Source organism: Populus euphratica, unplaced genomic scaffold (genome assembly GCF_000495115.2).
Source record: "Populus euphratica unplaced genomic scaffold, PopEup_1.0 scaffold250.1, whole genome shotgun sequence".
Lineage (NCBI taxonomy): Eukaryota > Viridiplantae > Streptophyta > Magnoliopsida > Malpighiales > Salicaceae > Populus > Populus euphratica.
Window position 1 is genome coordinate 39,880 of NW_011500005.1, and position 16,683 is coordinate 56,562.

General features: G+C 33.2%; 1 protein-coding gene across 1 annotated transcript; it reads right to left on the reverse strand.

Moving 5' to 3' along the window:
• Positions 1 to 2,317: 2,317 nt before the first annotated feature.
• LOC105141072 (phospholipid-transporting ATPase 1-like) lies at positions 2,318 to 8,239 on the reverse strand. Its single transcript, XM_011048162.1, has 7 exons — positions 6,080 to 8,239; positions 5,660 to 5,969; positions 4,663 to 5,371; positions 4,459 to 4,582; positions 4,108 to 4,327; positions 2,900 to 3,358; positions 2,318 to 2,792 (listed from the first exon to the last, which is right to left on the reverse strand). Exons 1-7 carry the CDS (start codon positions 7,584 to 7,586, stop codon positions 2,573 to 2,575), a joined length of 3,549 nt encoding a protein of 1,182 aa, XP_011046464.1. The 5' UTR covers positions 7,587 to 8,239; the 3' UTR covers positions 2,318 to 2,572.
• Positions 8,240 to 16,683: the final 8,444 nt, after the last annotated feature.

Sequence of the window (16,683 nt, forward strand, 5' to 3'; positions counted from 1 at the left end):
TGAAGGAATATTGATGATCCAGCAGTTCACAATGAGTGTTCAGATGGTGATGGAGATATGTATTAGATGTCTTTCCAGTGAGTCATCTGATAGACCATCAGTTGAGGATGTGCTTTGGAACTTGCAATTTGCACCACAAGTTCAGGAATCGTCATGCTAAGGAGATTTTCAGAACAAGCAAGAACCGAATGTGTCATGTTCATAACTGTAATACATCTACTTCATGTATTTCCAAGAATTTGATGACCAACGTAGTCTTCATGTACAAGCCTGATTTCCCATGTATGGCATACTGTCATCTGCAGTTTCGAAGTCCAATCTTGTGTCACGTTTGTACTGCCACGGACCAGAATATAGTTCATGCTGCTTGTGAGAGATTGCAAATGTTTGTGGTTTCAGAAATTGATCCCGTGAATTATATTTATATTACATTATAATTCATTACATTAAAAAAGAAACCCGTTCAAGAATATCAAGGGAAGAAACAATTGAAATTTCGAAGTTCAGATGAAATCCATTCATGTTAAAATTTGTGTACATCTAACGTTCTATTGTACTCAAGCCGGCTCCTCTTTGATATAGCTCCTGAGCTGTTAAGCATGGCCTTGGTCTCACGACCGCAATATACTGCAACTCCAATTGCCCAAGCAGCTTCTTGAGCTCACAACCACGAAGAAGAATGTTTGAGGGCCCAAGTGACAGTTTTTTCCCCTCAATTTCTATGTTTGCCTGAAATCCATATATGTTTCTATTTGGTCTCCCACACTTAATCAACCCATTAATCATTTCCTTTTCAGGAATCTTTGAAAGGGTCTCTTGCTTTGCGTACCGAGTCTTCAAATTCGATTCTCCATCCAAATTTACAGTCTGCACGTAAGCAACCCCAGTTGGCGCACTAGTTGAGAGGAGTACCATATCACAAGGAAGAGTTTCATTTTTCTGGATCCTGATTATCTCACCAACCTGGATATCCTTCCATTTCTTTGGTCGAAACTGATCATCAATTAAAACACAAGCTTATCTATTATTCTGAACTCTATCTGACCCATGTCTCCTCCAATCCTCGTAAGCATCCTTGACTGCTGTGACTAACAGAACAAATGCAAGTGGCATGATGGAAGCTCCGCGGCCGAATATTGCCAGTTGAGGAAGCTGATTAAGCACAGAAATGATAAGAAAATATATGTATGCTACTCTATGAAACTGTCGAAACAAACTCCTTGGAAGAAATAAAAAGACTGAATATTTACTAGTTCGAATCGAATTACCAGCAAACTCATATCTCTCGTTACTCTTTACAGGATCATTCAAGTAAACCAATCTAGCATCATCATCACCAATCTCTTTCTGTGACAAACCTAACATTTCTAAAGCACCCCCTCTTGATCCATTGCTCACTTCCCTAACTGAATTCCCTTCCTTCCACCGATTCAATGAGATTTCACCCTCAAATTTGTTTTGAGAATCCATCAAAGGAAATGTATCTGGGGGCCATAAAGATTTGAGTCTTGATAGATTAATCAAAACAAATATATCATGGCAAATCTTGGGTATGTAGTGGTTTTAGTGATTGAATCAGCAAAGACCACTTAGAGACCATGATCCAGATATCATGAAATGCCTTACGATACAAACTTTTGAAACAATATCCATATCACACCCACTAAAATGGAAGCAATTTGGGCTTTCGAGGGACCTCAAAGTTTCAAGCTTTCTTTCAAAAACAACCAACATCTTGCCTTCTTACATGTACTTCTCTCTGTTTCTCAACACAAGTAAAAACAGATTTCTGGATACTGTATCCCTGTCAAAGTTAGAGCCACAGAGAGGCCTCTGTGTTGATAAAACAAGAGAAGATTCCCAAGACTCGCTTCCAAAATCTTGAAATCTAACACAATTGTGCTTCTTGCAAGTAAATGATATTGGTGAAAGAAGAAGAGGGTGAAAGGGAAAGAGAGGAAGGCTTCGTTGGTGATGATGAAAAAAAGAGATGTGGTGGTTTAGCAGGGTGAAAACACACCGCTTTCTTTATTGAAATTCCATTTAAGGTAACATGATGAAATTGTGATCCAACTTTGCTCATTTATATTACCTAGTTTAATTAATTTAAGATGCTTCAGATGGATGTCACCGTCCCACTGTGCTGGGTCCATTAACACTGATTTTAAGGCAAGCTCTGGATAATATAATAAATAAGTAAATATTTTCTGTCAAAACCTGTAAAAACATTTTTAATTTTGACTAATTCATCCAGACTAAATATGACCTTTGCATGGATATCAAAGGAAGAAATAAATCAAATTCTTCCATGGGAAAATTCTCGTACAAGTATTGAACTTCTTTATTCCTGTTCTAAAATATATTTTAATTTACACTAATAATTTCATGTGATTCAACATTGTATAAATACAGTACCTAAGCATTACAACCTGTTATGTATCCTTCGGATAGCAAACAATGAAAATCCGGGAAATCAATAGCACCAATGCTCTCAAGAAACCTAAAGAAAGTGATTTTTTCTTACAAAAACAAAAATGTATGATGTACAAGGAACCAAGATTACCGCCGATCATCATCTCCAAGGAGGCGACTCCATGATGGGATTCATTTCTACTTCTACAGCTATGTCTCTTTGATGGCCAAACTTCTCAATTTCTCTTGCAATCTGAAGGTCATCGGGAGTGAAGTGTTGACAGAGTACTTTTACAACAAAACGAGGAAGGAGTGCTGCTATAATTATACCAAGCAAGCACACCCAGAACGACGCCTCCCCCATGATGTGGAAGATGGCCCTGTCAGATTACATTGCAGTTGGAAGCATTAGTCAATCCATTTGTGAATATAACTGGGGAAGAAATAGTGCAAGTAGCACATGAATGTGAAAGAGAAGAGGGCATACCAGTAACCAACAAACATAGGAAAAGCGTCGAGGATCATGACACAAATGAAAGTTGCAACAATAGATCCCCAAATAACTGCGTGAAAGATCCAGTTCCATCTGATGATGTCCATGGCCAGGTGCAAATTGACCAGAATAACCACCGCGAGTGTCCAAAGGTCTCCAATACTTGGCACATCAATGGTGCTCGCCCAATATGCAAAGATAGGGACAAAAAAGACAACCAGGCTTTGCCACACAGTGTCCAACATTTTTAGCCAAAACAACTTTCTGTTGTATGCCTCTTGTCTTTGTCCAGCTCCATAAAGCTGAGGATACTTTAGGAGATTCCTTCTACTTAGGTCCTTGTCGAGAATAGCCCCAACAATGGTAGGCAGTGAGGTGTAAATTATAGAATATAACATGCTGCTCCACTCGTTGATTGCAGTCGTCAAAGTGAAACAAGCAAAGAGCACATACCTGCACAGAGTGCACAAAAGAACATTAAAACCCTTGTTATCATGGACTGCAGGGTGACATAAACTTCAGTTACAGCAAGGACTACATAAGAATGTCATTACAAAAACACCATAATGCTTGTTTGAGCCTACATATCTGCCACGGACGTGATATAGGGATCAAAAGGTTCATCTAGTTTCAACCACAGCTTCAGATTCATTAAAGAGTGCCTTTCACAAACTAATCTGAGTGGTGGAAATTCTAAGATTATACAACAGAAATCTACAGAAAGAACTATTTTACCCATTTCAAAGAAGGAAAAGAGGATGGAAGGGAGGTCATTTGCTTCTAAGAGATCTTTTATATTGTGCCCAATCCTGAAGTTAGTTCTATACACATGACCGGCAACGAGGAAAAAAAAAAGCAATAGCTAAATGATGAGGTGCAATATTGGTCAGCCATAAACTTTGTGTTTGTGGGTGGAACCCCCAAGAAGGATTAGAACGGCATTTCAGAAATAAAACTATAAAAGAAAAAATCCACAAAAATATAATTTAGGTGTTAACTCAATTGTAGATAAGCACAGAATAGTTTGTTTCTTCATAAAGAATCCCAAAGCTCATGAAGTAGTTTAGGTTCATGCAAAGAATTAATTGCTTCAACCTGCTAACAATGCCCAACAAATTTTATCAGCTAAACTAGTTGGCATATTCAGGACAGTTTTGCATATGAAAAATGATCAAAACATAATCAAAGCAAGAATCACTCACCAAAATAAAACAAAAACAAATACCGCATTCCTGTAAAAATTGTAGAGTATCATGTAGCCCATCCGCTGGTAGTTCCAGTGTCCATGGACTAGTAAAAGTGGAACCAAGAATCTGAATTGCCCCATTGCAAAATCTGATGCCATTACAGCCTGCCGACCCTCTTGCCCACTGATGCCAACTCCCACATCAGCCATTTGGATCATTGAGACATCATTAGCACCTGAAAATGTCAGAAGATTTTTCCAATGTCAGCCTCAAACACCAACAAGAGAACAGACAAAATGAATTCCTGGGCTCCCAGAGTTTGCTCTTTGGAGGCATAAGATATTTATCTAAAATTAAGAGAAATACCATCTCCAATGGAGAGTGTCATTTCAGAAGTCCTCTTCTTCACAAGCGCCACAATTCCAGCTTTCTGCAATGGAGCCACACGGCAACAAAGGACCACAGAACATGTACTAGCCAATTGGAAGAGCTAAAGCCAAGGATAAGTAAGCTACATCAGCGAACAACACTTTGATATGGAATAGAGAAGGTGAATTTGGAAGTCATTACCTGTTCTTCGAGTTCATTATCAAGTATATAAACAAGGCTGGTACCATCGATAATAAGGGCCACTGGGCCTCTAGCAGCTTCAGAACTTGTTCCAGTGTTATCTGATGTTTCGGAAACAGCCCTCAGCTTCTTAGACATGACCAAGGCATCTTCTAAACATCTCCTACAAGACTCCCTTGAGTTGCTATTGATTATAATCTGGACCATTTTGTTCGTTAGAAGCTTTGAGGAGTAGCCAATTGAAATGGCAGGTTCTTGCTTGTCCCCCGTCAAAACCCATACTTTAATTCCTGCTGTCCTCAAAGATTCTATGGCTTCTGGCACACCTTGCTGCAGTTTATCTTCAATAGCAGACGCACCAAGTATTGTGAGGTTCCTTTCAACATTGCTAGCAACCTTACGAAGCAAAGCAGCCCTGCCAACTACAGCTGTGCTAGCTGCCTCAAAAGAGAAGTGCCAGTCCTCGAATTCTGAATCAGTCAAGTCACGCATCCCAATGACAAGTGTTCTCAAACCCAGTGTGGAGTAAGTGTGAAGATGGCCTTCAGTTGCACGTGCTACCTCCCTATTCAAAGATCTATCTATCACACTAAACATGGATGTATCGGCACCTTTTACAAAGACTCTCACAGTACTGTCAGGGCACCCCAGTATAACTGACATCCTCTTCCGGTCACTATCAAACTCATGCAAACCGAATACATTGAACCTGCAAGGCTCATGTGGGAAATATTAAAAACCAGTTTTCCAGGAAGGAAACTCAAAGTTACAACAACAGTCAGTGGAGCAAGTGATCAACTGTAGCTGCTCCAAGTACTGCCACCACTATTCATTTCACTTTCGTCAGTCTACTATGATTCATATAACCCAAAGTAGAGATAAAACAGAAACCGTAGTCACCGCATCCTCTCTTTTAGAGTGATGGGCAGTCATGATACAAGAATGGCAAAGAAACAGGGGAAACAAAAGAGAGAATGAAAAGCAATGAAAAATGTACCTTTGCCTCTCTCCATGGATATCAATAATTATATGGCCAGAAGTTCGTTCTATAAGCATAAATCCATATGCTGCAGCAGCATAAGCCAGTGCCTGTTCATCTGGAGACTCCCCTTGGTAATCCATCAACTTTGCAGCAGGGTCAGACTTGTCGTCGACAATAAGAGGCACAATTGTGTTGCAAGCTGCCAACGCAAGGAAGAAATCATGAACGCGTTTGACTTCTTCTGTATCCCTTCCACTTCTTGATAATTCTAAAAGCTGAGGATCAACCTTCACCAACATTTTCGGCCTCACATTCCTCTCATCCACTGATAACAAGCAAAGCACACAAAACACATAGAAAGGAGAGTTAGTTTGCGCAAAACAAATAAAAAAGCTCAGACTTGAAGATACATGGTTAATAACAAAAGTTCAGTACCTTTAACAGAATATCTAACTTGCTGGTTTTGTGTGCTGACCTTCCCATTACTGTAATCTATACCCCATGCGCTTGCACATTGAAATTCCATCTTGTTCTCAGTGAGAGTACCAGTTTTATCAGAGAAAACATACTTTATCTGACCTAAATCCTCATTTATATTCAGCGCCCGACATTGAAATCTTGAATTAGAAGCCTCGTCATACATTTGTGTATCTCGAATCATTAAGTAAGCCTGTCCAACCCGGATAAGCTCCATAGAAATGTACAAAGAAATAGGGATCATGATCTGGAACACAATAACTGACATGAGGAACGTAAATAGCATCTCTGCCACCCATCCATAATAATTATAGTTCTCTGGCTCTCTGTCGCTGAAATCTTTTCTTCTATAAAAGGGCATGGTGTCTAACTCATCACGGTGGTGTCTCAACCACACAGCAGCAGAGACGGAGACAACAGTACACAAAACAATAAGAAACATAGAGAGTACAATGATCTCTGAATTCATACGTGACTCAAGCCAGCTCCTCTTTGACGGGGCTCCTGAGCTGTTAAGCATTGCCTTGGTCTCACGACCACAATACACTGCAACTCCAATAGCCCAGGCAGTATTTTTGAGCTCGCAGCCACGAAGAATAATATTGGAGGGCCCAAGTGACAATCGTTTCCCATCAACGTCCATATTTGCCTGAAATCCGTATATGTTTCTATTGGGTCTTTCACACTTGATCAACCCACTAATCTTTTCCTTTTCCGGAATCTTTGAGAGGGTATCTTGCTTTGCATACCTGGTCTTCAAATTCGACTCTCCATCCAAATTTATGGTCTGCACATAGGCGACCCCAGTCGAATCACTAGTCGAGAGCAGCACCATATCACAAGGAAGAGTGTCATTTGCCTGAATCTTGATTATCTCACCAACCTGAATGTCCTTCCATTTCTTTTGTTGAAACTGGTCATTGACCAAAACCCATGCCAATCTATTGTTTTCAATTCTATCTGACATGTGCCTTCTCCAATCTTCATAAGCATCTTTAACTGCTGTAACTAGCAGCACAAATGCAAGAGGCAAAATGGAAGCTCCCCTGCCGAAAACTGCAAGCTGGGGAAGCTGGTTGAGCACAGCAATAATAAGGAAGTATATATATGCAACTCTATGAAATTGCTCGAACAAATTTCGAGGTATGAAGGAAATGATAGAATATTTCGAAGTTCGAATTGAATTCCCAGCAAACTCAAACCTCGCATTTGATTTTGCAGGATCATCTAAGTAAACCAACCTAGCATCTTCATCACTAATTTCTTTCTGGGATGCACTAAACATCTCTGAATCACCCCCTCTAGACCCCAACCTCACAGGTCTTGATCCTAAATCACGAAAACTCCCTGTTCTAACTGAATTCCCACGCGAAGCCCTTGACGGATTTGAAGAAAGACTTCTTGACGCAGATTTGAAAGAAATTTCACTACTTGATGAGCTCTCAATTGGGTTTGAAGAATCCATCCCAGAAGCCAAACTATGATTGATCGACCTTGTCTACGCTAGTAGATAAAAACAGGTAAACTAGGCAAATCCTGCGCGCTACTTGGTGTTCTTGGTGATGGGATCAATAAAGGCCTCTCTGTGACCATGATCTAGAACTAAAACAACTCTCCACCGACATAAGACCTGGTACTAATCTCTCCTAATCAAAAATCACAGCAAAAACATAGAACAGCAACAGCAGCAAAGGTTTGACTTTTAACCAGAACCCAGAAACTAAAACAGCTTAAGCTACAAAAAGACTCAGTTTTTCTCTACAAAATGTAGAGAAAACCACAAATTCAACAGACACGGAGGAAAATCACCTGTACTATGTGCTCTCTTTACACTTTGAAACCGCAAGCACTTGTTTCTCATGCAAAACCAACGACAAGTACAGGGAGAAAAGAACCGGGAGGCTTGGAAATGATTGCAGCAAAGTTGGGTTGGTGCGGAAGTAATGGTGGTTGAAGAAGCGAGCTGAAGGGACACGGAGAAATGCACCAAGTCAAAGACATTGTTAAAGAGACGACGGGGTTTGCAAGAAAGGAGGAAATAGGCAGTAATAAAAGGCGGCAAAAAAAAAAAAAAAGATTGTCAGATTAAGGAACATCAAGATCAAAATGTAGAAAGAATCTTTTTATTTTGATAATACTTAATAAAAGCCATTGCTATAAATCACGATGGTTTTCTGATAATGTGTTAGGAAAAATTAATTTTGATATGCAAAAATACTTTTAACTACAAAGCTATAAGGTAGCATTTTCAAAAATATATAAAGGATGTTACATGGATGATTTCTTCTTTTCACGATGTTGTTTTTTTGTGAGTTCTACTGCCATGAGGGGATCTTTTTGTGCTTTTGGCTATGAATAATTAATTTTTAAATAAAAAAAAGCTGGTTGATAGGATACATCTACAACTTTATAATAGTGTGTGTGAGAGGTGTTGTTGAAAATGCTATCTTGCTCCTTTTCTCATTATGTGACACGTGGTGATGTTTGATGAATGAGTTTTTACTGGTGATTTGTTTTTTATCTTTTTGCTTATCTTTCTCAAAGCAAAAGTGCATATCTATTCTTTTTCTTTTTCTTTTTTAATTTCAATCCTTGGGTTATTTATGGTTTATTTTAATCCTTAACCCATTTAGAAAACTTTTGGATGTTTTAATTTTATCTTTAAATTGTAATTTGTCATGGATTATTGTTTATCAATTCATTCCTTGTTTTTTTATTAATTTTTTATTTTTTTTCCATGATTTTTTTTAAGTTTTGTTTTATTTCAATTTATTATTAGATCAAAGTTTATGTTATTTTTTGTAATGTAACCCCTCATTTGCTTGAAGTTTTATTCTTTTTAAATCAGCATTTTAATGTTAATTTTTTAACACACTTCATTTTATTTTTTATCTTGATTTTTGAACTTTTGATGTTATTGTTTTTTTAATTATTTTTTATGTCATAGATTTTTTTTATTTTTTTATTTAGTTTTTGATTTATTGAATATTGAGTTTTGTTGTTTTTTTATATATCAACAAGCTTTATTTTATAAAAACAATTATTTTAAAATAATATTTAATATCTGACATTGCATGATATTTTTCTATTAACTCAGTTTCATATGTATTTATATTTATTTTATCTTTTAATAAATAAATTTGGTTGATATAAAAAAATAAAAATTTTGTAATGTAAAATTAAATATCTCAATGAATATTTATTTTTTGTTTTTTTAATTTCTGTTTTAGTTGTGGTTAACCATCATTTTAATTTTTTTAATTAACAATCATCAATTTATCTTATTTGATGCTTAAATAAGCTTTTCAATCCACTCTTTGAAATTTTTAAATGAAAAAACATATTAAAATCACAAGTCTAACCACTTCTTTTTTTTAAAAAAAAAAAACGTTATGATCCATATCAAATCACAAGTAAAATATGTGGTTAGAAGTAGATGGTGTTCTGTCAGAGTCTCTTGCATAATTAAAACGTGAGTTGGAATTACAATTGTTGTTCAAAATCTATTAAGTTACTCCTCATAAAAGAAAATAAAAATATATTTAATAAAAAAGGATATAAAATAAATCAATTTCTAAAAACAAATTCAAAATAAATTATTATATCTGTAAAATAAAAATAACATGGAAACATGCTCCTTTTATTCTCATTATTCTTTTTTTAAAAAAAAAAAAATTTCAAGACAATAATTAACTATTATGCCATTCTCGATCGAGTCCCCCGAGAAAAAATCTTCCCAATTCATTCCTTCATCTAATTCTAATTTATCGAATCATTCAGATTCAAACTAAATTCATGACCGTGACTAGCCACGTGGGGGTTAATATGGGTAGCATCTAATCACACAGAGGATCCAATTGGATAATGTGTTTTTTGGAGGACTAAACAGAAACTGGGATAGTAGTTGTTCGACTTTTTTGTCCTTTCCCGTGTCTGCAAAGATATTCTAGAAGGTCTAGTAGTAAAAATGACATGGAGAAATTCCGTAAATAAATTAAGGGACTGGCTTCTTCCAATTCACAGATCCATCTATACGTCCGACGTGTTTTATGGTTTTAGTTATTTTTTTTAAATAATATATTAAAATAATATTTTTTTATTTTTATATATTATTTTTTATATTAATATATCAAAATAATTTTAAAATGTTAATTTAAGATAAAAAAAATTATTTTTTAAAAAAACCCTTTAAAATACAACAACAAATAGGGTTATGATCTAGTTAGTGTTTTTATAGGCAGGACCACGAATTTTAAATTTTCCTTTGAATTTCAAGTAATTTTTATTTTTTGAAGATTAGAGTATCATTTTCTTTAAGTTTTTTTTTTAAATTCTTTTTTTTTTTTTGGAAACATGGGTCCTGTGTATTTTTTACTGGATAAATCTAGAAAGTGTTTTCTGATGTTTGTTAAAGTAATGTTATTTTTATCTTTTAAATTATTAAAATTTTCAATTGAGTTTTTTCATGCATATTTGATCATAAATTATATCCAAAATGTATGTTTATGCTTCATTATTAAATCATATTGCTTTCAGAATGGTTGCAACAACTACACCAGGCCACGCCTGCTCCCTTTAATGGCTGACATGCTTCTGCTATTTATTGCTCCTTTCAAAAAAAAAAAAAATGCTTTTACTGTGTTGATTGAACGAAAGCAAACATGATCCCTCGCCGGCCACAGCACAACTGCCCCCCGCCCCTACCACCACCTCCTCCTTTTATGGATTCTCTTGAAGATATCTTTTTGATCGTTTGCTTTACGCCTAGCTCAAGATGACAGCAAAGACTAACATGATTTAATTAAAAATAATTTTAAAACGGATCAACCTAATTTAATTAGAAATAACACTGTTTTGGTATCTTCTATTTAGATTAAACGGCTTAGGATGTATTTGATATTATAATAACCGTTATTTTAAAAATATTTTTAATAAAAAATATATTAAAAAATATTTTATTTTAAAAAAATTATAATTTTTATATATCTATAAAAAAATTATAATTTTTATATATCTATAAAAAAATTATAATTTTTATATATCTATAAAAAATTAATTTTTCTTGAAAAAAATCAATTTTTAACTCTACAATAATACCTGTTATTTACTTAATTCACAAGTTTAGAGGGTGTTGGAAAACATGGCCTAATTAATGTTTTTAAAAAAATTTAATTTTTTTATATTTTAAATTATTTTAATATATTAATTTTAAGAATAAATTTTTAAAAATAAAAATACTTATTTTAATATAAAAATAACTACAATTATCCTTCCAAACATAATCCTGTTAACACTGCCTCAAGACGTGATGGAACGAAACATCAGTTCCTGTCTCTATCAAATTGAAAGAAAAGCACCTCAAACTCAAAGTCTTCCCTCCTCCCCAATTTAACCTAGCTCGGCCTCCTTTCATAATTAGTTATTGTGGCCCCACTCTCCGGGAGGATTTCCAATGGCCAAATAAGTAGTGTGGAACATTCTGGAAGAAAAATTTAAATAAAAAACATCATATTTAACGTTTTGATGTAATTGGAAGATTTGATTTGACTTTACAGCAAACCATAGCCAATTGTATTCGTCTTAGAAAAAGAAACTCATCATTCTGGCCTTATCCTTTTATTAGGTTAATTGAATGAAAAAAAGGATTACAGTAAGAAAAAAAGGTCTGTAATCTGATGGTTTTACCATCTGGGTTAACCTGATTCTGATGAATTTCGTCAGATTTGGCAAATACAGGTGCGCAATACTTTCATTGATTTCCCTTTGATTCATGCTTAATTCCCAGTACAGAATAGCCTTCCTTGTGGATGCTGATCAATGGTGAGCACAAACAGCTCAAACTGATGCAAGAATGCTAAAATCGCTGTACGTACTACTTTCAGTATTCTTTCGAAGGCAAGTTTCTCATTTCAACTCTCCTCGCAATTCCTTCCCTTTGCCGTCGTGAATTTCTGAGGTTTAACAACATTTTTGCATCCCTCATGAACTATCACAGTGTCCTGGTAGAATTAGGACGCAACTGTACAAGGACTCAGGTGTTTGATCGAGACTTCCATAACGGGGTCTTAGCGAGCTAGTTTTCCGCTTCTTATGGATAGGCACCTTCTGTTGCAATCAGTTGAAGGGACCTTATTCGATCGGCTAATGAAGAATTAGAGCTATAACGATAGAAGGGTAGTGGATGGCTGAGCTAGAGCTAGCTTTGTCAGTATCATTCCATCTATCACACAGAAGAGAGTGACGGGACAAGATTGCACAAACCATGGTGGTTTTCTTGTAATGTGTTACAAAAAATCAAGTTTGATATACCAGTATAGTTTTCGCTACAAAGTCATAACGTAGTATGCATAGATATAAAGAAATTATATTGTGAATTATAATAATAATATAATATCACTTGGTTTTGAAGTAATTTTATTTTTTGAAAAATATCAATGGGTTATTAAATGCCTGACTAGGGTTACTTTTGTCTTTTTAATTTTCTCAGAACAATATAAATACTTACCTGCCTCCTAAGTTCAAGAAAGCATGAAGTGCTAGGCAAGGGTTTTATGCCTTTATGTTTTTTTGCAATATTGTAAAAGGATCTTTTAACCCTTTCATTCAGGAAAAAAAATAAGAAAATGGTATACGGATGGTTTCATAAATTCATGTTGTTGTTTTTGGCAAGTTCCAGGATCATGAGAGGTGCTTCGTACTTTTTACTATGATTCATTAATTTTAAAATCAAATAATACCTGTAGCAGGTAATATATCTATGATCTTATAATAATGTATTTAGTGTATTTGTGCGATTAAATATATTATTTCACTGTGTTGTTGAAAGTGCCATCTCACTCTTTTTTTTATTTTTATGGTGCGCTGCGTGTTTGTATTCGATTGATTTTTTCTGTTTTTTTCTTTCTCCAATCAAAAGTGTATATTTCTCCTCTTTTCCTTTTGTTCTCAATTTTAGTCCTTGGATTATTTATTGTTTATTTTAATCCTTGACCCCTTTAGAAAAGTTTTTGATATTTTCAATTTCGTTTTTAAATTGCCATTTATCATGGATTATTGTTTCCAATTCAATCCTTGTTTTTTTTAATTTCTTATTTTTTCCATGAATTTTTTAAATTTTTTGTTGTTTTTAATTTCATTATTCATTCAAAATTTATGTTTTTTTTTTTAATCAGTTGAGCCCCATATTTGATTAAAGTCATTTTCTTTTAAATTCAGCACTCTAATGTTAATTTGTTGATTCCAACAGGTTTATTGTTTATCTTAATTTCTAAACTTTTGATATTCTCACTCTTTTAATTATAGTTTTTTTTTGTGTTATAAATTTTTCTTTTAATTTTATCATTTAGTATTTAGTTTGTTAAAAATCAGGTTTAATAGTTTTTTTATTTGTCATGTTTATGATCTGATGACACTAGTCACAAATTTTAAGAGTTGGTACAATTAAAGATTTTTTTATTTTTTTTTACAGTTCTATCATCTTAGCTTTTTTTTCAAAAAATATTGATTTTATGGTTATTTTTATTATTTTTCTTTTTATTTATCTCAATCTCACGGCTTGAATTATAAGATTTCAAGAAATATCTTTAATAAGTTTTTTTTTTTAATATTTTGTTTTGTATTTGATTTTTTATTTTTTTTATATAAGGATGAGCTTTATTTTAAAAAAATCCTTTTGAAATAATATTTGTGATGCATCCGGCTTTGCATAATATTTTTTATTTTATTAATATAATTTCATATTTTTAAAAAAAATTATCTTTTAATAAACAATTTTGATTGACATAAAAGGAAAGAAATCTTATTTTATGATATTAAATATCTTGATGTATATTTATTCATTTTTTTTTATTTCGCTTTTAGTTATGGTTAACAACTTTTATTTATTTTTTAAAATTGATAAGTATCAATTTATTTTAATGGATGCTTAAATAAGCTTTTCAATCTAACCATTTGAAAATTTTACATAAAAAATATGTTAGAATAACATATTTAATAACTTTTTTATTAAAAAAAATTATCACCGATGTAAAATCACAAGTAAAACATCTAATTAGAGGTAGATGGTGTTTTGTTAGTGTCTCTTGCATAATTAAAACGTGAGGTGGAATTACAATTATTGTTCAAAATCCGTTAAGTTACTCCTTAGAACAGAAAATAAAAATATATTTAATAAAAAAGGATATAAAATAAATAAAAAGTCTAAAAAGATTCCAAAATAAATTATTATATTGTAAAAATAAAATTAATACGGAAACATGCTTCTTTTATTCTCATTATTCTTGTTTTTTATTTTTTTAAACAATTTCAAGACAATAATTAAATATTAATTTTAAAATTAACACACAGCTAGCTGTCAATGCATATGAGATCAACGTTGATCGATCTAGAATTGTATTCTTGTGATGAAAAAATAAATAACAACACCGAAGATTATCTCCTCAGCGTTTTATGTGTGGACTTTGTAGGAACATACGCACGAGAAGTGTGAGACACGTACACCATTTTAACTGTTATGCCATTTTCGATTGAGTCCCTCGAGAAACAATTTTCCCAATTCCTTCCTATATCTAATTCTAATTTATCAAATCATTTAGATTCGAAAAAATTTATGACCGTAAATAGCCACGTGGGGGGTTGATATGGGTAGCATTTAATTACAGAGAGGACCTAATTGGATAATGTTTTTGTTGGAGGACTAAACAGAAACTAGGATAGTAGTTGTTCGACTTTTTTGTCCTTTCCCGTGTTTACAAAAATATTCTAGAAGGTCTGGCAGTAAAAAATGACGTGGAGATGTTATTATCTCCCTTTCAATTCACAGATCCATCTATACGTAGGGCGTGTTTTATGGTTTTAGTTATTTTTTTAAATAATTTTTATTTAAAAATATATTAAAATAATATTTTTTTTATAAATTATTTTTAATATTAATAAATTAAAATAATTTAAAAATACTAAAAAATATTAATTTAAAGTAAAAAAATAAAAAATTATTTTTTACAAACACTGGTAAGATAAAAAAAATAAACAAGCCGTCATCTAAGCGGGTTAAGAAAGTGTTTTCTGATGTTTATTAAAGTAATGTTATTTTTATTTTAAAAATTTTAAAAATTTTCAATTGAGTTTTTTCATTCATAGTTGATCATAAATTATATCCAAATTGTATGTTTATCCTTCATTATTTAATTATATTGCTTTCAGAATGGTTGCAACAACTACACCAGGCCACGCCTGCTCCCTTTAATGGCTGACATGCTTCTGCCATTTATTGCTCCTTTCAAAAAAAAATAAAAAAAAATGATTTTACCGTGATGATTGAACGAAAGCAAATCTGATCCTCGCTGACCACAACACAACTGCCCCCCCCACCCCGACCACCACCACCGCCGCCTGTTATGGAGGACCAGACTCCATGACCACAGCAAATTCACTACCTTTTCTTTTCTTTAATGACAAGAAATCTGTACTGAAAGATGAGATTCCTTGAAGGTATATATTTGTAATCGTATGCTTTACGCCTAGCTCAAGATGACAGCAAAGACAAAAAGCCTAATCTATCATAATTATAAAACGAATAAACCTAATTTAATTAAAAATAACATTCTTTCGGTATCTTCTATTTAAATTAAACTGAATTTCTCTCTTTGCCTGTGAATAAGCCTCCAAAACCGTTGACCCTTATTTAACTTGATATACAACATAGCCTTGAGTTTTTGATCAATAAAGTTTTTTTTTTTAAATATTGTGGTAATAATTGTTTTTAAAATGTTTTTTATTTCAAAATATTTTCAAAAATATTTTTTTATTTTAAAATTATTTATATAAAAAAATAAATTTTCTTAAAAATAATAAATTTATAACCCCGCAGGGCCACCTATCGTTTACTTAATCCTCAAGACGTGATGGAACGAAACATCAAATAATTTAAAAGAAAAGCACCTCAAACTCAAAAAGTCCTCCCTCCTCCCCAATTTAACCCAGCTTGGCCTCCTTTCATAATTAATTACTGTGGCCCCACTCTCCGGGAGGATTTCAAATTCATCAAATAATTAGGCTGTTTTGACGTTTTAAAATAATTTTTTTTATTTTAAATTAATATTTTTAGATTATTTTAATATACTGATATCAAAAATAATTTTGTAAAATAAAAAAAATATTATTTTAATATATTTATAAATAAAAAATATTTTTTTAAAAAATCACAATGATTCTTTTAAACAGATAATTTTAAATAAAAAAATTTAAATAAAAAACTGCATATTTAACGTGAGGGGTGATGTAATCGTCAGATTTGATTTGACTTAAACCATAGCCAATTTGTCTTAAAAAAGAAATCCAACATTCTGGCGTTATACCCTTTTGGGTTAATTGCATGATAAAAAGGATTACTGCAAGAAAAAAAAGGTAAAAAAAGAAAGAAAAAAGGCATGTAATCTGATGATTTTATCATCAGGGTTAGCCTGATTCTGATGAATTTCGTCAGATTTCGCAAATACAGGTGTCAGAATTATATATAGACATGTAAAGACAGAGACATCTCCAGGAGCATCCATCTCATGATC